The 20659-nt window shown below is 42.1% G+C and overlaps 1 protein-coding gene across 4 annotated transcripts in view; it reads right to left on the bottom strand.

Moving 5' to 3' along the window:
• Window positions 1–9472: 9472 nt before the first annotated feature.
• The window catches only part of camk2a (calcium/calmodulin-dependent protein kinase II alpha), a 23854-nt gene continuing 12667 nt past the window's right edge, over window positions 9473–20659 (bottom strand). Inside the window, exons 6-18 of one of the 4 annotated variants that reach the window (XM_061934542.1) lie at window positions 19840–19912; window positions 19656–19758; window positions 19486–19569; window positions 19098–19192; window positions 18901–19023; window positions 18741–18824; window positions 18617–18659; window positions 18509–18549; window positions 18315–18363; window positions 15080–15155; window positions 14909–15003; window positions 14597–14825; window positions 9473–10680 (exon numbers count right to left, since the gene is read on the bottom strand). In XM_061934542.1, the coding sequence (XP_061790526.1) occupies window positions 10677–10680; window positions 14597–14825; window positions 14909–15003; window positions 15080–15155; window positions 18315–18363; window positions 18509–18549; window positions 18617–18659; window positions 18741–18824; window positions 18901–19023; window positions 19098–19192; window positions 19486–19569; window positions 19656–19758; window positions 19840–19912 (1099 nt within the window). In that variant the 3' untranslated portion in view covers window positions 9473–10676. Of the gene's footprint in view, window positions 10681–14596; window positions 14826–14908; window positions 15004–15079; window positions 15156–18314; window positions 18364–18508; window positions 18550–18616; window positions 18660–18740; window positions 18825–18900; window positions 19024–19097; window positions 19193–19261; window positions 19450–19485; window positions 19570–19655; window positions 19759–19839; window positions 19913–20659 lie in introns of those variants that run through there. The other 3 variants (XM_061934550.1, XM_061934559.1, XM_061934567.1) reach the window with 3 other exon arrangements.

Raw genomic sequence — 20659 nt, 5'->3', positions numbered from 1 at the left:
GGAAGGCCATGAGATTTTGCCAGGGTGCAACAGTACTGCGAAAGCTTGCTCACTGCTCATGGGACTGATTTATGCCCTGAACTTGGCATACCCTCCCACTTTGCGCTACACTTTTGAAGTCTTCCAAAAACTCATGCTGGAGCTGGATGGATACAAACTGTCCCCAAAAGTAAACACCTTGAAGTTGAAGTTGCTTTCCTAAATGCATGTCATGACTTTGTCATCCTAGAGGAGGAAATTGACATCATTTATGGACCCTTGTTGAGGACGTAGCATCATGCATGGACTCTTGTGAAGAAATGCCAAGAATTAGCACTGAGTTCCAGTTCATCTTGGTTTACTAGTGGGTTGCCTGTCATAAATGTTTTTCATTTTTTGTCAAATAAGGTATCTGTTAATGACAGTAAAGATTGTATTCTTCAACAAGAATGGTTAGACACCTTAAGCTGTTTATTTTTAGTTGATTTTATTTCATTAATGTTTTAATTGCATACTTAAAAGTGCACTAGTCAGAGGACTGGTTTAAATGTTGAAATTGCACTTTTTCAGTGTAGTTTGTAAGATTTTAATTGCATATTTGAGAAGTGACTGTTACCAGATCTATGTTGGATTTGGTGTATAATGTGTAATACTGTGTATTTGTTGTTTACCAGTCATACCAACCTTTGGATATTTTCTTTAAAAAATATACTATTACTACTATTTACTTTGAATACCTTTTGCTGGAGATACATCTTTAATTTACTGTTAGTACAAATTCTAATGCAGTACAATATAATGCACTTTTACTATTAACGCAGTACTTGCACAGTACATTCTGTTTTTCCCCCCATTTAAATAGGGGTATACATAATCCATACACCACTGCTCAAAGTTTAAGAGGCGGTTTCTGTCCTGACCCTCCCAGAAGTTGTTGAGTATTATATTTCTGCAATGAATGTAGAAACTCTGTTTCAGAGGGTTGTAAGATTGAACTAAAAAGAAACTGTTTAATTGCATTGTAATTTAGTTGTGTGATATGTGATACATATATATTAAATGCATAGAGTATTGGTTAAATTTATTTGGTAACATTTATCAAAAGAAAACTGGCAATGATTACCTAATTTTAGTGAGTAATGTAAAGTAATGCAACCAAGTAAATTAAAATGTCAAGCACAAGAAAATAATTAAAATCTACTGAATTACTTCATAACAGCAAATACTACAGATATATAAAATTTACTTAAAATTTTGAGTAAAATAATGTTCCTGCCGATGAAAAACAAGTAGACTTTACTTAATTTGTTTAAATAAATATAACTTAAAACTTGGATGTAATTAAGTAACTGTTACGGTACTTAATATCTTCACAACTGTTATGTTATATGGTAAGTAGAATTTACTTGATACTGGCAAGTGAGTGTTACTTGATATTGCAGCATTAAATTTTACTTAAATCATTTGCGTGCAAATACTTACAATAATTTTTTTAAGTAAATCTTATGAGTTATTTTTTTCAGTGTGCATTTACTGCGCCTTATTGTAAGCTATCTACCAACAAAAAAATAATGCATGGTCCAATGAAAAGAATCAGTGTACATACTGTATGTACTAATTGTGACAGTAGAACAGAATCATGAGAAAGTGAGGGAATCCCACAAAGTTTTCACATTGATTTAAATAATGTTGAAATACTTTTCAGTGTTATGTAACAAGTACTCAAAATGTTACGTATTGTAACAATAATGGAAATCCAGAGACGTCACTATGCCAAAATCAAACAAAATGTATTGGTCCAAAATATGTATTAATAAGGGATATTTTTTTTTATCAATATGTACAAACAAAGGGCAGCAGCAGGAATTTGACCATTAACAAGAACATAAAGCATGAAATCCCATGCTGCAACACATCTACTCACTACTCCCCACTTCTGACACAGTTGTATAGTCTCTTCACTGAAATGGGTACAACACTGTGGTCCTTGATACCCAACACAAATCTTTCAATGGAAATAAGAGTTTTTCTCAGTTCCTTTGGGTACTGGACAGCAAAAACAATATAGAGTGACATTAATGCACTCATAGCATATGATATGTCCATGCTGCTGTCCTCAGTCAAAACCTGTATACCATCCAGGTATAGGGTTATCCTTTGTGCCTGCAAAGGGTTCCCCTCGTGTGTGTTATGGAGCATGATTGCTGGAGTAGGCACGCTTGGCTCCTATGCAATAAAAACAGATACATGTCAGTAAATAAAACCTGCTGTGAAAACAGCAAAAATGACTCAATGTTGTCATTATATGGATAATGCCAATTCCTAAATCTTGACCTTAAATGCAGTATTTACCTCCAGTAGAGTGTATAGAAAGGATGAGTCCTCTCTGAAAATGGAAGGTAGCAGTAGAATTGCTGCATCCCTAATGAGTCCTGAGGAAATACAATTATTCTGTAGTATTTTTTGTTTTCAGAAATACAGATTGTGGCTCCTATAGATACACATGTAGGCCTAGATACCTCGTCTTACTGAATCATCCAGGCAGGCATTGATTGCCCTCTGGCAGCAGTCCTTTAGGCCACACATAGATGCTCTTTGAACCATCTTCGTTGCCATTCGATCCAGCTCTGTGACCATTAGCAATCAGCTTCTACAAGGAATTGCTCCTTCATCTCCCACAGAAGCTGTAAGGAGGGATAAAAAGTGTCATCTCAAAATACTTGATGATCATAAATGAAATAATACACATACAATTAAATATGGTCAATTCAATGCTTGAAGATACCAACTATTTTAGGAAGCTTCAGTGCGGGAAACTTTTCGATGATTTCCTCTGCCTTGGCAGTTGCCATGAAGGTCTTTTGGTATGCATAGGTTCGTCTCATTCTCTCCTTTAAAGAGTTCAGATCTGGGTGTACCTTAAGCATCTCTGTAGACATTTCATTGATATGAGCTTCAATGCTCCTTTCTACATTCTTCACTCTCCTGAGCCTATATGCATTCAAGAAAAATGACAAGCAATATAGTAAGAGGTAACCATTAAGATGAGGTGTACATGTTTTTTTTTTAAAGTTATATAATATGGAAGAATCATCCTCTCTGTAACCTTCGTCTTGTGTTATCTTTCTGCTACCACTATGTTGGAGACCAAGCTCAAGCCCAGTCTCCCTGCTCCTCCTACCCGCACATTAGTGTGTGCTCAACATGGATGTATTAGATCCATGGTGCTCACCAGCCCATCCATCCCTCCAAAGACGAGCTGGATGGCGACCGCAACGCCGCTACCGACAACATTAAAGCTCCTTCTAACATTGACAATTTATACTATAATATTTCATTAAAATAACAACTACGATAACCTTTTTAGGATGATTTAAGATTAATTGTACAGATATATTGTAACCTATTTTGTTATGGCAGCTCTCAGCAAAGCTTTGTCAGGTATTGTATTGTTTAACCACAATACAATTTGTTTCTTTGTTTTCTACAAGAAAACAAACAAATAAGCAAACGAACAAAACATAACAAGAAACAAATGCTTAGTCCACCTTTTACCATAAAAGTCCTCAGCTAGGGTCAAGCATGCTGAAATAAGATATTATATTTAGCTCACCTTGATTCTCTGAAGTTTCTTCTGTTCTCTCTCCTGTTCTTCTTTGTTCTGTTCTGTTCACAGTAATCACTATTGGTATGTCACACCTGGTTTGTAGGCAGGGAAGACCAGACCATGTGGTGCAATCCATGGGGCAACCAGCTCTTAATTCACACATGACAGCCACCATCATGCCAGCTCCCTGGCCCAACACACCAAACCTTGCCCTTTCCCCTGGGAGATCAGGGTTCAATTCCCAGCATCAACAAACCCTGATGTAGTAGCCTAAAAGTCAGCATTACAGTGTGACTTTTGCATCAGTTAAGGCTTAGCCTCTGACATCAAAGACCGTTGTCTATCAATGAACTTATGTGCAGCTTCACAACTCGACTAAGCCAGTCAGCAGGGTACAGCAGCCGTGGGATGAGGCCGATCATGGAAAAGTATGAGGAGGAGACAAATATATGAGTAAAATTGTCTGTAAAATAAGCGTTTAATATTTTCTAACTTGTCTGTCACTAATCCACACATCACCTCAGTATGCATTAACATGGTCACTCTGCATCAACCAGGCTTTGAACTCACAACTTCAAACTGTATCCCTAGATCACCTGACTTGTAACAAACTTTCAAAAGCCTTTGTCCAGTGTGTCGTATAGCTCACTTAGATGCCCCAGAAAGAGGGGTTATATCCTTGCTGCAGGGACCCCTTTGCTAGTTCTTTGCTGTGTGTAATTTCCTCCTGAAGAAGGGAGTAGTGTAACTAAACTAAATAAACACAATTATAACTGCTGCGCAGCGATGGGTCGGGTCCGGGCGATTTTTGGCAAATTAAGGCAATTCTGAGCAACAAACAGGAGAACAGGAAGGCAAGACAGTTGACATTATAATGTTCCTTTTGCACCAGTTGAGGCTAAAATCCACAACAATAGAACCAAAGACTGTGGTCTATCATGCTGAGCTAATTGGCAAGTGACAATTCAACAGTGGCTTCACAAATTGATTAAGCCATTCACTATTGTGCATGTAGATTTGGAACCACTGTAAATATATCAGTTATCAAGACAAAAGTCTGAAAATACACATATTGCATCTAGACAGAATGGAGATATTGGTCATTTGATTTTTTTAATTGATTCGATTTGCTCCATAAGTTAATAACTGATGTTTAATCTATCATGACTCTAAAATGTATACGTTTGCTTCACAAAGACCATCTGGCATTTTCATGAGCTGTCATCACCACCTTTGTCAGGGCTTGAACCGAGGTTCTTTGGCACCAAGAACCAGCTCCTAAATCACTGAGCTATTTCTCAAACGGAATCACCAGCCAGACAGCAGTTGTCCAGGCAGATTTCAAAAATGGTCCTCCCAGTCACAGCTAATCTTTGCCTGAGTCAACAAGATTTGCTGATGAAGATCTTGCTTTCTTATAATTAATGGTTGTGGAAATAAATTGGTAACAGAACATTTCAGTTATAGGACTGCCATTATTTGTATGTCTGATCAGAAGGTGTAAGGTAATAGACTAGTATGGTGGACCTGATGACTGAAGGCAGCCAGCTGGTTAGCTCAGTCACTATTGCCAGTGACTTTAGACCGAGTGGCAGGTGTTCAAATCCCAAGATGGGCAGTTATGTTAGTTTGATCAACAGGATCTGGGGAAGAAGAGTTCGCTTTAATTAAAATAAACAAAAAAAAAGTATTTGTATCAGTAGTCACCAGAGGTGTGGACTCGAGTCACATGACTTGGACTTGAGTCAGACTCGAGTCATGAATTTGATGACTTTAGACTCGACTTGACAAAATGTAAAAAGACTTGCAACTCGACTTAGACTTTAACATCAATGACTTGTGACTTCACTTGGACTTGAGCCTTTTGAATTGACATGACTTGACATGACTTGCTACTTTCCCCAAAACCCAAAGATGAAAAAGTTATTCGGGAGCGCTCCGTATTTTTCATTGTGTACTTGTCTATCAGCGTTGCGTGTGTCAGCTGGTGTGGTCTCAGTACAACAGCCAATCAAATTAGATCTACTTTGGTTTCATCACACAGCATTCATCCAATCAAATTGCAGGACAACCAACGAAGAAGACATGTCCAAACCACACGCCAGTGAACAAAAAATGATACCTAAAATAATTTTGTTTGGGTATAAAAATTACGAGGTGGTCAACACAAAACGGTTTGCAGTATGCAACACATGCGGTTCCAAAATTACTGATGGAGAGGCAACAACTTCCAACTTCGTCCGGCATTTGAAGTTGCACAAAGAAGGGTAAGTTTTGAATGTAAGATAACGTTTATTGGCTAAGTAACGTGACTTTTATTTGCTGTGTAGTTAAATCAGTGAGGCTGTAAACTCACTGCTAACGTTATAACGTTATTGCAAACACGGGAATCTGTTGCAGTTCACTACCTTATTCATACTTTTTGTTCAGTGATTTTTTTTAAGCAGGGTTACGTTAGTCAATATATCACACGTAAACGTTAGACGGCGGTCAGCAGCACCGCGTATTTTAGCCACCTAAAAAAAGACAAAAATAGTAAAATAAAGGTCAGTTAAAATGTATACTATATTATGAATATGTGTACCGTTTTAGCTAGCTTTCTGACATACTTTTGGTTGTTTACCTCAGTGGTACCCAACCACTGGGCCGCGGCCCGGTACTGGTCCGTGGATCGATTGGTATCGGGCCGCACAAGATTTTTTTTTTTTTTTTTTTTTTAATTAAATCAACATAAAAAACACAAGATACACTTACAAGTAGTGCACCAACCCAAAACAACTCTCTCCCCCCTTTTGTTCTGGGCATTGAACATGAAGACTCTTCCTTCACTGTTCCGAGTGGCCATGAGAGTCTTGGCAGTGCCTGCCTCCAGTGCTCCAGTGGAGCGAGTTTTCAGCCATGGTGGCATCATACTACGCCCCCATCGTGCACAAATGACTGACAGACTCTTGGCTAATTTGGTCTTTTGCAGATGCAATGCAGCATAGTGCCCTGACATAAAAAGTACAACTTTTTTGTTATGTTCACGTGTATGTCATGTTTTTTCAATGTTAACACTTTTGTACAAATAAGTACATTTGCACTTTATTTTTCAATGTGTTTGTTCTGTAAAGGAACGAGTTAATGTTTAAAATGACTGGTTAATAATGCTATTATAAAGTGCAATGTCAGCACAATTTTCTTTCCTGCAATTTAAAATGCACTTGTTTTAATAAATAAATACAGCGTTTGAAAAGCATACACAATCTGTGTTAATATATTAGTCTGTGGTTAAAAGGACTTGAAAGGACTCAAAACTCAAAATGCAGGACTTAGGACTTGACTTGAGACTTTCCAGTCTTGACTTTGGACTTGACTCGGGGCTTGCCTGTCTTGACTCGGGACTTGACTCGGACTTGAGGGCAAAGACTTGAGACTTACTTGTGACTTGCAAAACAATGACTTGGTCCCACCTCTGGTAGTCACAAGGAAATGTATTTTGCACCATTATTGGCAAATGTTATCAGGAAGTATGTCCCTGGTGACACAGGATCTTACCCATACTTTCAACAATCCCTGAAGAACTTTTTCTTCCAAAAACGGTTCTCTGGATCAAAATAGTTTTTACTCGAACCCTTAGTGTTAGTGAGAACCCTTTTAAAACCAATTATTCAGAAAAGGGGTTTTAAAGGGTTCTCTGGATCAAAATGGTTCTTACTGGAACCATTAGCGTTACTAAGAACCCTTGAAAAACACTTTCCTTGGGAAAGGGTTTTTCAGAAGCAAATGGTTCCAGTTAGAACCTCAGCCCTTGTAGAAGAACCCTTTTGGAACCCTTATTTCTAAGAGTGTAGCCGGGCCTCTCCCTCGTCGCTCTGCTGCCGTCACACGCCGCCGCCGTCAACTGCCGGTCCCGTCGTCGCGAGGTGGTCCTGCTTCTGCTAGCTGCTGCTAACCGCTAGCCGGGCCTCTCCTTCGCTGCTCTGCTGCCGTCACACGCCGCCGCGAGAAGCTGTCGCTCTCGCCGCCGTGAGGTGGTTGTCCCACTGCTGCTGGCTGCTAGCTGGGCCTCTCCCTCGCCGCCCCGCTGCCGTCACTCGCCGCCGTCGTCACCTGCCGGTCCCGTCGTCGTGAGGTGGTGCTGCTTCCGCTAGCTGCTGCTAGCTGCTAGCCGGGCCTCTCTCTCGCCGCCGACGTCTTCCGCAGGGTCCCTTCGCCACTCCTGCCCGCTAGCCTCCTCTCTGTCTTCACTTCAGGTAAACAATTTTACAAAGTGATCTCTGCAGACACGAGCATGGTTCCGATTCTATTCTACCTCTAGACTCCGAGGTATTTGAACTCCTCCACTTGGGGCAGGGTCTCCTCCCCAACCCAGAGATGGCACTCCACATATATATACATATAGAACAATACTGGACTAATCTTTATACATAACCATTGGTTGACAAGACTCTGCAGCATCGCGTGGACATCGGGGGCGGTACCTCTGGATTGGCAGACCGGGGTGGTGGTTCCTCTCTTTAAGAAGGGGAACCGGAGGGTGTGTTCTAACTATCGTGGGATCACACTCCTCAGCCTTCCCGGTAAGGTCTATTCAGGTGTACTGGAGAGGAGGCTACGCAGGATAGTCGAACCTCGGATTCAGGAGGAACAGTGCGGTTTTCGTACTAGTCGTGGAACTGTGGACCAGCTCTATACTCTCGGCAGGGTCCTTGCATGGGAGTTTGCCCAACCAGTCTACATGTGCTTTGTGGACTTGGAGAAGGCATTCGACCGTGTACCTCGGGAAGTGCTCAGAGAGTATGGAGTATCGGACTGTCTGATTGTGGCGGTCCGCTCCCTGTATGATCAGTGTCAGAGCTTGGTCCGCATTGCCGGCAGTAAGTCGGACACGTTTCCAGTGAGGGTTGGACTCCGCCAAGGCTGCCCTTTGTCACCGATTCTGTTCATAACTTTTATGGACAGAATTTCTAGGCGCAGTCAAGGCGTTGAGAGGATCCGGTTTGGTGGCTGCAGGATTAGGTCTCTGATTTTTGCAGATGATGTGGTCCCGATGGCTTCTTCGGGCCAGGATCTTCAGCTCTCACTGGATCGGTTCGCAGCCGAGTTTGAAGCGACTGGGATGAGAATCAGCACCTCCAAGTCAGAGTCCATGGTTCTCGCCCGGAAAAGGGTGGAGTGCCATCTCCGGGTTGGGGAGGAGACCCTGCCCCAAGTGGAGGAGTTCAAGTACCTTGGAGTCTTGTTCACGAGTGAGGGAAGAGTGGATCGTGAGATCGACAGGCGGATCGGTGCGGCGTCTTCAGTAATGCGGACGCTGTATCGATCCGTTGTGGTGCAGAAGGAGCTGAGCCGGAAGGCAAAGCTCTCAATTTACCGGTCGATCTACGTTCCCATCCTCACCTATGGTCATGAGCTTTGGGTTATGACCGAAAGGACAAGATCACGGGTACAAGCGGCCGAAACGAGTTTCCTCCGCCGGGTGGCGGGTCTCTCCCTTAGAGATAGGGTGAGAAGCTCTGCCATCCGGGGGGAACTCAAAGTAAAGCCGCTGCTCCTCCACATCGAGAGGAGCCAGATGAGGTGGTTCGGGCATCTGGTCAGGATGCCACCCGAACGCCTCCCTAGGAAGGTGTTCAGGGCACGTCCCACCGGTAGGAGGCCACAGGGAAGACCCAGGACACGTTGGGAAGACTATGTCTCCCGGCTGGCCTGGGAACGCCTCGGAATCCCCCGGGAGGAGCTGGACGAAGTGGCTGGGGAGAGGGAAGTCTGGGCTTCCCTGCTTAGGCTGCTGCCCCCGCGACCTGACCTCGGATAAGCGGAAGAAGATGGATGGATAACCATTTAAAGGAAAAAGGTTGTGAATAATAACATAAACAATTCACTAGTCATGTGAACACATGCTGTGGTTGGATCAACTTTTTTATTTACAACACTGGAGCACGACGCGTTTGCGCTCACACACACACACGTACACACACACACACACACACACACACGTTCACTTCCTGTTACACGGCGAGCATGCAGCCACTGACACATTTACGACGACGAGCATTTTCACACCTGAGACGTGACTGTCAGCACGTGTAGCGCGTCGTAACTCGTAGCCAAAGCAACGGCGGCTCACGGCGCTTAAAAAACAAAAAAGAGCACTTCCTGTCTCTTTGCGTGACGACATCGTCGGCAAACAGCAGTAAGGTTCGGACCGCGGAGGTCGGAGGTCATGAAGTCACGATGAGCACGTCACCAAGAGAAATATTTCACTTTCAATAATGTCGTCACTTTCAAGCATGAGCAAACCAAAGTAGAGATAAATATTAGCGGGGCGTGTGCGTGAGCAACGTTTTTTAAAAGCGCAAACAAGCTGACCTTTGACCCCGCCCGGAGGCCACAAGCCACACGATTACAAAGAGGAAGTAGTTACCAAGTCAAAAGCATGCAGTAAAAAGTCGCCCGTCCTAAATGCTAATCAAGCAGGTGCACGCGGCTTCACCCCCAAAACTGTCATTAATGATCGAAAAGTGTCATTCTGAGGAACGATGGCGTTAATAGTCACGTGGTCATTGAGGGGCGGGGCCTAGAGTTGACTGGAGGAGGAAGAGGAAATGTGTGCAGGTGTGTGTGGAAGCTCGCGGGTCGGAGAGGAAGCTTCTGGATGGAAAACAAACAATTCATGAAAAAAAAAAAAAAAAAAAAAAAAAATCGGTTTCATTTTCTTTCACAGCGCCCTCTGCTGGATGACCATCCACTTTTGACTGACACGGCATTTTTTTTTGTTTACATTCACTAGTACATTTACATCGAATGAGTCACATGCTATGCTAACCCGGTCTTTGTGCTAAAGCCTCCGGCCACTAGGGGGCGCTGTCATCTGTCACTCAGCATGTCATCTTGTTCAACTACGTCACGAGAGCAAATACGTACACCACCGAGTAAAAGTCTTTTCAGTTGGTCAAGAAAAAGATTTGGCCCCGCCCACCCGCCCACCCGTCCTCTTTCTCCTTTTTTTCCGTCAAACTAATTCCAGACGGTTGTGTCACATGCCGGGCCTGCTGTCAATCAATCGGTTGTCAAGGCGATAGTGATCCATTCAAAGGACAGGACGTCAGCTGGGTGGAAAAAAAAAGACACAAAAAGTCGGCGACAAACTTCGCATGAGAAAAACAAGTACATGATAAGGATGTTATAAATACATGATAAATACAAGATGAGGACAAGATAAAGACATGATAAAGACAAGATAAAGAAAAGATAAAGACAAGATAAAGACATGCTAAAGAAAAGATAAAGACAAGATAAAGACATGATTTAGAAAAGATAAAGACAAGACAAAGACAAAGACAAGACAAAGACAAGATAAGGACAAGATAAAGACAAAATAAAGACAAGATAAAGACAAAATAAAGACAAGATAAATACATGATAAAGACAAGATAAACCAAGATAAGGACAAGATAAAGACAAAAATAAAGACAAGATACAGACAAGATAAGGTCAAGATAAAGACAAAATAAAGACAAGATAAAGACATGATAAGGACCCGATAAATGTACGATAAGGACAAGATAAGGACAATATAAGGACAAAATAAGGACAAGATAAGGACAAAATAAAGAAAAGATAAAGACAAGATAAAGACAAAATAAATACAAGATTAAGAAAAGATAAAGAAAAGATAAAGACAAGATAAAGACAAAATAAAGACAAGATAAAAACATGATAAAGACAAGATAAACCAATATAAGGACAAAATAAAGACAAGATAAGGACCTGATAAATGTACGATAAGGACAAGATAAGGACAATATAAGGACAAAATAAGGACAAGATAAGGACAAAATAAAGAAAAGATAAAGACAAGATAAAGACAAAATAAATACAAGATTAAGAAAAGATAAAGAAAAGATAAAGACAAGATAAAGACAAAATAAAGACAAGATAAATACATGATAAAGACAAGATAAACCAATATAAGGACAAAATAAAGACAAGATAAGGACATGATAAATGTACGATAAGGACAAGATAAGGACAAGATAAAGACAAGATTAAGACATGATAAAGACACGATAAAGACAAGTTAAACCAAGATAAACCAAGATAAAAAAAATAAGGACAAGATAAAGACATGACAAGGAAAGAATAAAGACAAGATAAATACACGATAAGGACAAGATTAAGACATGATAAAGACACGATAAAGACAAGTTAAACCAAGATAAACCAAGATAAAAAAATAAGGACAAGATAAAGACATGACAAGGAAAGAATAAAGACAAGATAAATACACGATAAGGACAAGATAAATACATGATAAGGACAAGATAAAGACATGATAAAGACAAGTTAAACCAAGATAAGGACAAAATAAGGACAAGATAAAGACAAGATAAATACATGATAAAGACAAGATAAAGACAAGATAAGGACAAAATAAGGACACGATGAAGACAAGATAAAGACAAGATAAAGACAAGATAAGGACAAAATAAGGACAAGATAAAGACAAAATAAGGACAAGATAAAGACAAGATAAATACATGATAAGGACAAAATAAGGACACGATAAGGACAAAATAAGGACAAGATAAAGAAAAGATAAAGACAAGATAAAGACAAGATAAAGACAAAATAAATACAAGATAAAGACATGATAAAGACAAGATAAAGAAAAGATAAAGACATGATAAAGACAAGATAAAAAAAGATGAAGACAAGATAAAGACAAGATAAAGACAAAATAAATACAAGATAAAGACATGATAAAGACAAGATAAAGACAAAATAAGGACACGATAAAGACAAGATAAAGACAAGATAAGGACAAAATAAGGACAAGATAAAGACAAAATAAGGACAAGATAAAGACAAGATAAGGACAAAATAAGGACACGATAAGGACAAAATAAAGACAAGATAAAGAAAAGATAAAGACAAGATAAAGACAAGATAAAGAAAAGATAAAGACAAAATAAATACAAGATAAAGACATGATAAAGACAAGATAAAGACAAGATAAAGACAAAATAAATACAAGATAAAGACAAGATAAAGACAAGATAAAGACAAGATAAAGACAAAATAAATACAAGATAAAGACAAGATAAAGAAAAGATAAAGACAAGATAAAGACAAGATAAATACAAGATAAAGACATGATAAAGACAAGATAAAGACAAGATAAAGACAAGATAGAGAGAGACATATTAAGATAGAGAGAGACACTTTGACTACATTTAGGCTGTGTTTACACTGCACACCAAACCTGTTTTTTTTGCCCTCAAGACACAGATGTGATATTTTTTGCCAATCTAAACGCTCCTAAGTGCTTCAAATCTGATCTTTCCACATCACATTCAGGCCACATAACGCCAACGACGTCACTCGTGTGCGAGCGACGTCACTCGTGCGAGCTACGTCACTCGTGTGCAAGCTACGTCGCTCGCACACGAGTGACGTAGCATTGGGGCAACATTGGGATCACATTGGGACTACAGTGGGACCACATTGGGGACACATTGGGATCACATTGGGACTACAGTGGGACCACATTGGGGACACATTGGGACTAGAGTGGGACCACATTGGGGCCACGTTGGGATCACATTGGGACTAGAGTGGGACCACATTGGGACCATATTGGGACTACAGTGGGACCACATCGGGGCCACATTGGGATCACATTGGGACTACAGTGGGACCACATTGGGGACACATTGGGGCCACATTGGGATCACATTGGGACTACAGTGGGACCACATTGGGGACACATTGGGACTAGAGTGGGACCACATTGGGATCACATTGGGACTAGAGTGGGACCACATTGGGACCATATTGGGACTACAGTGGGACCACATCGGGGCCACATTGGGATCACATTGAGACTACAGTGGGACCACATTGGGGACACATTGGGACTAGAGTGGGATCACTATGGGGCCACATTGGGACTAGAGTGGGACCACATTGGGGCTAGAGTGGGACCACATTGAGACCATATTGGAGCCACATTGGGACGAGAGTGGGGCCACATTGGGATCACATTTGGACTACAGTGGGACCACATTGGGACTACATTGGGGCCACATTGGGACTAGGGTGGGACCACATTGGGACTAGAGTGGGACCACATTGAGATCAGATTGGGACTACAGTGGGACCATATTGGGATTACGTGGGACCACATTGGAATCACATTGGGGCCACATTGGGATCACATTGGGACTACAGTGAGAACACATTGGGGACATATTGGGGCCACATTGGGACTACAGTGGGACCACATTGGGACTAGAGTGGGACCACATTGGGGCCACGTTGGGATCACATTGGGACTAGAGTGGGACCATATTGGGACTACAGTGGGACCATACTGGAGCCACATTGGGACGAGAGTGGGGCCACATTGGGATCACATTGGGACTACAGTGGGACCACATTGGGACTACATTGGGGCCACATTGGGACTAGGGTGGGACCACATTGGGATGACATTGGGATCAGATTTGGACTACAGTGGGACCACATTGGGGCCACATTAGGATCACATTGGGGCCACATTGGGATCACTTTGGGACTACAGTGGGACCAAATTAGGACTACATTTGGGGCCACATTGGGATCACATTGGGATTACAGTGGGACCAAATTAGGACTACATTTGGGGTCACATTGGGATCACATTGGGACTACAGTGGGACCAAATTAGGACTACATTTGAGGCCACATTGGGGCCTGTGCGTGTGTATACTGGAGTGGGACAAAGATCTAATTTTATTTGTATGTAAACAGTCAGCTGGAAAAAAACAAGTTTTTGAAAAAATCAGATTTTTGGCCACTTTGTCCTGCAGTGTAAACATAGTCAAAAGATCAAATTTGAAGCACTTTAGAGCGTTTACACTAGCAAAAAAAAAATCCCATCTGTGTCACTTGAGGGCAGATTTGGTGTGTAGTGTAAACGGGACCTTCGGGACTTTTGTCATTTTGCGAGCATGCTGCTACAGTAAAGGTCAGGGGTCATACTTGCTGAGCGTGGAGGCGGAGCCTGAGCGATGAAAGTGGACAATCTGCCACTTCCCGTCACGGCGGTGCCACACCCGAGTCTCCTCTGATTGGACGGTGCGTGGCGTCCCGTTGGCGTCGATGTACTGCGTCACGCGGATGTAAGCGATGCACGCCGCCTCCTCCCCCACCAGGTGGATGTGAGGGTTCAAGATAGTGGTGTGCACCGGTTTGCTGTTCTTCGACCACACTGACACACACACACACACGCACACGCGGTCAGGTGGATCGGAGTGGCAGCAGCATCGAGCGGACAGGAACAGGTTTGCTCACAGTTTTCAAAATAAAAGCGATGGAAGTCCAACCCTTCGACCAGGTTCCCCAAAGCTTCGGGTTCAAACGCCGTCACGGCCGGGTCGCACATTTTTCTGAGGAGAAAGGACGCGCGGGAAACAGCTCAAGGACTTCCTGTGGGGAACCTTCAAAATAAAAGTCGGTACTTACGTGTAACTTTCAAAGTCACCGTTACTGATGGCCTCTATTAGCATCTCCGTCACTTTGATGATGTCTTGCTTCCTCACTGAAACACACACACACACATTGACTACTATGTGCGTGTGTGTGTGTGTGTGTGTGTGTTCTTGTATTTCTGCCCATCTTGAGACATCAACAGGGAAAAGTATCTTCCATATGAACAAGTTAGGACATAAATCATGGTCCAATTACGGAAAAACCATTGTATCTAATAGAGAATGTGTCATTTGCACCCCTGGTGGTGAAATCTATTTTTCAAATTGACTGTGTGTCAGATTCAAAAGGGCTCCCCCTGTGGTCAACATATGAAATCACATGTGTGTGTAAACATTTTAAGTGCTCCCCCTCTGGCCAACATATGTAATAGCAAGTGCGTGTAAGAAATTTAAATGCACCCCCTTTGGCCAAAATGAATAATACATATCTTTTTTATATAGAGACATACTGTAATAACTTGAAGTTAATAATGAAGATTAAAAACCAATTAGAAACAAAAAAATAATTAAAAAAATAAATTAACTAAAAGCAGTCTTTTTCTCACAGTGTGTTGAATTTTTTCTTATAAAATTGGGAACAATTTCTCATATTCTTTCTGTTTCTGTAATATTGCAATATTTTCTCGTAAAATGATTACTTTTTTATGTAAAATGATTACTTTTTTATGTAAAATTCTTAGTTTTTAATGCAGAATGGTGACATTTGTCATATAAAATTCAGACTTTTATCACAATATTGCCAACTTTTTTGTTGTTCTTGTAAAAACTGACATTGTTTGAGTATAATTAGGACATTTGTCATAATTTTTGCCTAGTAAAATTCTGATTATTATTATAATATTGCCAACAATTTTAAGTTTTCTTATAAAATTGTGACTTTTGTCGAGTAAAATTACGACTGTTTTCATAAAATTGCCCAAATTTTAAGCTTTTCTTGTAAAATTGCGACTGTCACTAAGTAAAATTCCAAATTTTATCATAATATTGCACAAATGTTCAGTTTTTCTTGTAAAATTTGGACTTGCGTTGAGTAAAATGACGACTTTTATTACAAACCCCATTTTCATATGAGTTGGGAAATTGTGTTAGATGTAAATATAAACGGAATACAATGATTTGCAAATCATTTTCAACCCATATTCAGTTGAATATGCTACAAAGACAACATATTTGATGTTCAAACTCATAAACTTAATTTTTTTTTTGCAAATAATAATTAACTTAGAATTTCATGGCTGCAACACGTGCCAAAGTAGTTGGGAAAGGGCATGTTCACCACTGTGTTACATCACCTTTTCTTTTAACAATACTCAATAAACGATTGGGAACTGAGGAAACTAATTTTGTGAAGCTTTGAAAGTGGAATTACTTCCCATTCTTGTTTATGTAGAGCTTCCGTCGTTCAACAGTCCGGGGTCTCCGCTGTCGTGTTTTACGCTTCATAATGCCCCACACATTTTCGATGGGAGACAGGTCTGGACTGCAGGCGGAACAGGAAAATACCCGCACTAGAGATGCGCGGTTTGCGGACACAACCGCGGAGTCCGCGGATAATCCGCGGGTCGGGCGGGTGACATGACGAAAAAATAGATTTTAAATAGATTCGGGCGGGTGGCGGTTGAACCAATTCGGAAATATATATACATAGTTAAATGTTGTTACCCACATACGAAAAACGAGCAGCACTCTTTGAAACAGGCAATTATTCATCAGGCACTGCAGCACACCACAACACAACACAACAGAAGAAAAAAAAAAAAAAAGATGGCAACGCCGGCAGCAAACGTGGTACACAACAAACTAAAAAAGGTAATACTAAAGACCAGGGAGAAAAAAAAGACCAGCTATTTGCCTTGGCCAATAAGTTGAGGTAATTTATTATTATTATTTATTTAATTTATTTTTGTTTAAATAGGGATGACATACATATGTTATTGTATAATTTAAGTTTGTGCGCGTGATTGACAGCCTAAGGCTTATGAGGCACATTTTTTATTTATTTTTTTATTTCAACTTAAAAACGTATGCCTATGCCTACAACATAGGCTATGTGTTTATCTTTATTTTCCTGCCTGTCGTTGACAATGGAGATTGTCTGATATTTTGTCATGGCTGCAGATCAATCAATAAAGGTTCATCTTCGTCGTGAAATTGTTCACTGTTTCACTGTGCACCCCGCCCTCATCCCTATTTGAGCGTTATAACGTTAACAAGTTAATATTCATTGAAATTCAGAATTTTTTTTTACCTAACGAAAATATAGGCCTAGTCTTTCTAAAACATTTTTTTAACTTCTTAAAAGCATCGTTCTGCTTGCTGCAACTGCGCACACAAAGTGTGAGGATGGAACGCACACCTGATCTGAGGGCATTGGCAACAATAGTCAACACTTTCTTAATGGAAATGACAATAATACAATAATAATGATAAATAATATTATCACGCATTAATATCTCTTAGCCACTAATGCGTGGCCAAGAGATATTAATGCGTGGCATGCTTTGAATGTTTCTGCTGCATTGGATCAGTCTCCTTTCTTTAACAGGCAAAAGCTTCCTAACCTCACTAATGCCTTGCATCGTCTATATTACATATATAACAACGGAAGCTGTTTTTACACCCAATCATGGCACCCACCTGTTCCCAATTAGCCTGCACACCTGTGGGATTTTCCAAATAAGTGTTTGATGAGCATTCCTCAACTTTATCAGTATTTATTGCCACCTTTCCCAACCTCTTTGTCACGTGTTGCTGGCATCAAATTCTAAAGATAATAATTATTTGAAAAAAAAAAAAAAGTTTATCAGTTTGAACATCAAATATGTTGTCTTTGTAGCATATTCAACTGAATATGGGTTGAAAATGATTTGCAAATCATTGTATTCCGTTGATATTTACATCTAACACAATTTCCCAACTCATATGGAAACAGGGTTTGTATAATACCGCCAAAATTCTACGTTTTTCTTGCAAAATTGTGACCTTTTTCTTGTGAAATTCCAACTCATTTTTCACAACAAGCTTTTTTATATTTGCATAGTATGTATATATTATTAATGTTGTAAATACAAATCTTTATATATCTAGAAAGGGTGGTCCTAAAAAGGTAGGCATTTTTCGGAGATATCAAGAAAGTAAGAAATACAAGAGAGTGTGTGTGTTTGTGTGTGTGTGTGTGTGTGTGTGTGTGTGTGTGTGTGTGTGTGTACCTCTGGTGTCCTCGTCCTCGATGGTTGTGTTTGTGCTCTCGGAGGACTCCTGCGACAACAGGAAGTGTGGGTTGTTAGTACAGGAAGTGGCAAACAAGGAAAGCTATTTATTGACGTATGATCAAACTGTGGCGTCTTCCTCCCTCCCAGCACAAGCTCCGCCCCCTGACGCCAAACAAACATCGAGCCGTCACCTTGACGCCGTCGGCCTTCTTGTTGCCGCCGCTCTTTCCTCCTGAGGCGGAAGCACGACATGTCAACACGGAGGCGTCACTTTACCCTGCGGGGGCTGCCGGACTCACCTGAGAAGTTCCTGGTGGCCAACATGGTGGTCAGGATGGCTCCCTGAACAGAGAGGAGAAACACGTCATCCAATCAGGAAGAAGCACAAAGCCACGCCCCCTTTGGTTAGCGATCCCGGCCTACCTTGAGTTTGCGTCGGGCGTTGAACTTCTTCAGACACTCCACCGTTTCCTGCCTGTGCATGCAGGACGCCACCGTGGAGCGATGCTGAGGGGGGGGGGACACGTCAGTCAATCAGACGAGGGCACGAGACAAAGAACGGGAAGAGGGTAAGCGTCCTCACCGAGATCCACGGGTGTTTGAGCGCCTCCGCCGCCGAGATGCGTTTGGCCGGGTTGATGGTCAGCATCTTGTTGATGAGATCCTTGGCCTCCGGGGTCACCGTGTCCCACTCGGGGGACGGGAACTGTGGGCGGGGTCAAGCAGACGCTAAGCCAACGCGGCGATGGCGGTTTGATTGCAAAAAGTCACGTGACCTACGTCGTACGCTCCCGCCTTGATCTGTTGGTACAGACGGTGCTGGTCTTCATCCCAGAACGGGGGGTAGCCCACCAGCAGGATGTAGAGGATCACACCTGGGGACACACATAGGACACACCTGAGGACACACCTGAGGACACGCCCAGGGGACACAAAAAACACACCTGAGGACACACCTGAGGACATGAGACAAAGCTGAGGAGACAGGACATGCCCCAGGAGACAAATCCTACTTTAGACACACCAGAAGGACATAAGACACGCCTGAGGAGAGGAGACAAGGAGACAAGTGGCGGAGGCAAGGACATGAATAGAGACAACACGTGGAGGAAGGGGAGGAGTCAAGGTGGTCAAACAAGGAGACGAGTGAAGGAGATTGCAATCTGACCACAGGCCCACAAGTCCACCGCCTTCCCGTAGGGGTCCTTCCTCAGGACCTCGGGAGAAAGATAACCGGGAGTTCCCGCGAAACCTGTAGAGACACACACACACACAGCCTTAGCAACGTGGCTGCTGGGTGGTTGTCATGGTGATGTAATGATGATGATGTCATCGTACCGAACCACGCCTGCTGCTCGCCCTCCACCTCGATGGCGAGACCAAAGTCGGCCAGTTTGACGGCGGCGCCTTTGGACTTGGAGGCTAGAAGCAGGTTCTCTGGCTGGAAGAAGACCACGCCCACATGTCATCACCACATGTCATCACCACAGCGCTAAGAACCGCGCTCGGCTGGAACGCTAACCTTCAGGTCTCGGTGGACCACGCCCATCTGGTGACAGTGAAGCACCGCCTCCAAGATCTGTTGGATACAATGACTGTGGACATGTGGACATGGTGGACATGTGGACATAGTGTACATAGTGGACATAGTGGACATGCGGACATGGTGGAAATGGTGGAAATGGTGGACATTGTGTACATGGTGGACATGTTGTGCATGGTGGACATGGTAGACATGTGAACATGTGGAGATGGTGGACATATGGACATGTTGTACATGGTGGACATGTTGTACATGGTGAAAATGGTGGACATGTGGAGATGGTGGACATGTGGATATGGTGGACATGGTAGACATGCGGATACGGTGGACATGGTAAATATGTTGTACATGGTGGACATGTTGTACATGGCGAAAATGGTGGACATGTGGAGATGGTGGACATGTGGATATGGTGGACATGGTACACATGCGGATACGGTGGACATGGTGGACATGTTGTACGTGGTGGACATGTGGAGATGGTGGACATGTGGAGATGGTGGACATGTGGATATGGTGGACATGTGGAGATGGTGGATATAGTGGATATGGTGGACATGTGGATACGGTGGACATGTTGTACATGGTGGACATGTGGACATGGTAGACATGTGGATACGGTGGATACGGTGGACATGGTGGACATGTTGTACATGGTGGACATGTGGAGATGGTGGACATATGGACATGTGGATATGGTGGACATGTGGATATGGTGGACATGTGGATATGGTGGACATGGTAGACATGTGGATATGGTGGACATGTTGTACATGGTGGACATGTGGAGATGGTGGAC

This window comes from Nerophis lumbriciformis, linkage group LG03 (assembly GCF_033978685.3).
Source record: "Nerophis lumbriciformis linkage group LG03, RoL_Nlum_v2.1, whole genome shotgun sequence".
NCBI classification, from domain to species: Eukaryota; Metazoa; Chordata; class Actinopteri; order Syngnathiformes; family Syngnathidae; genus Nerophis; species Nerophis lumbriciformis.
The sequence above is the reverse complement of the archived record's forward strand: the minus strand, read 5'-3'. Positions and strand labels throughout refer to the sequence as shown.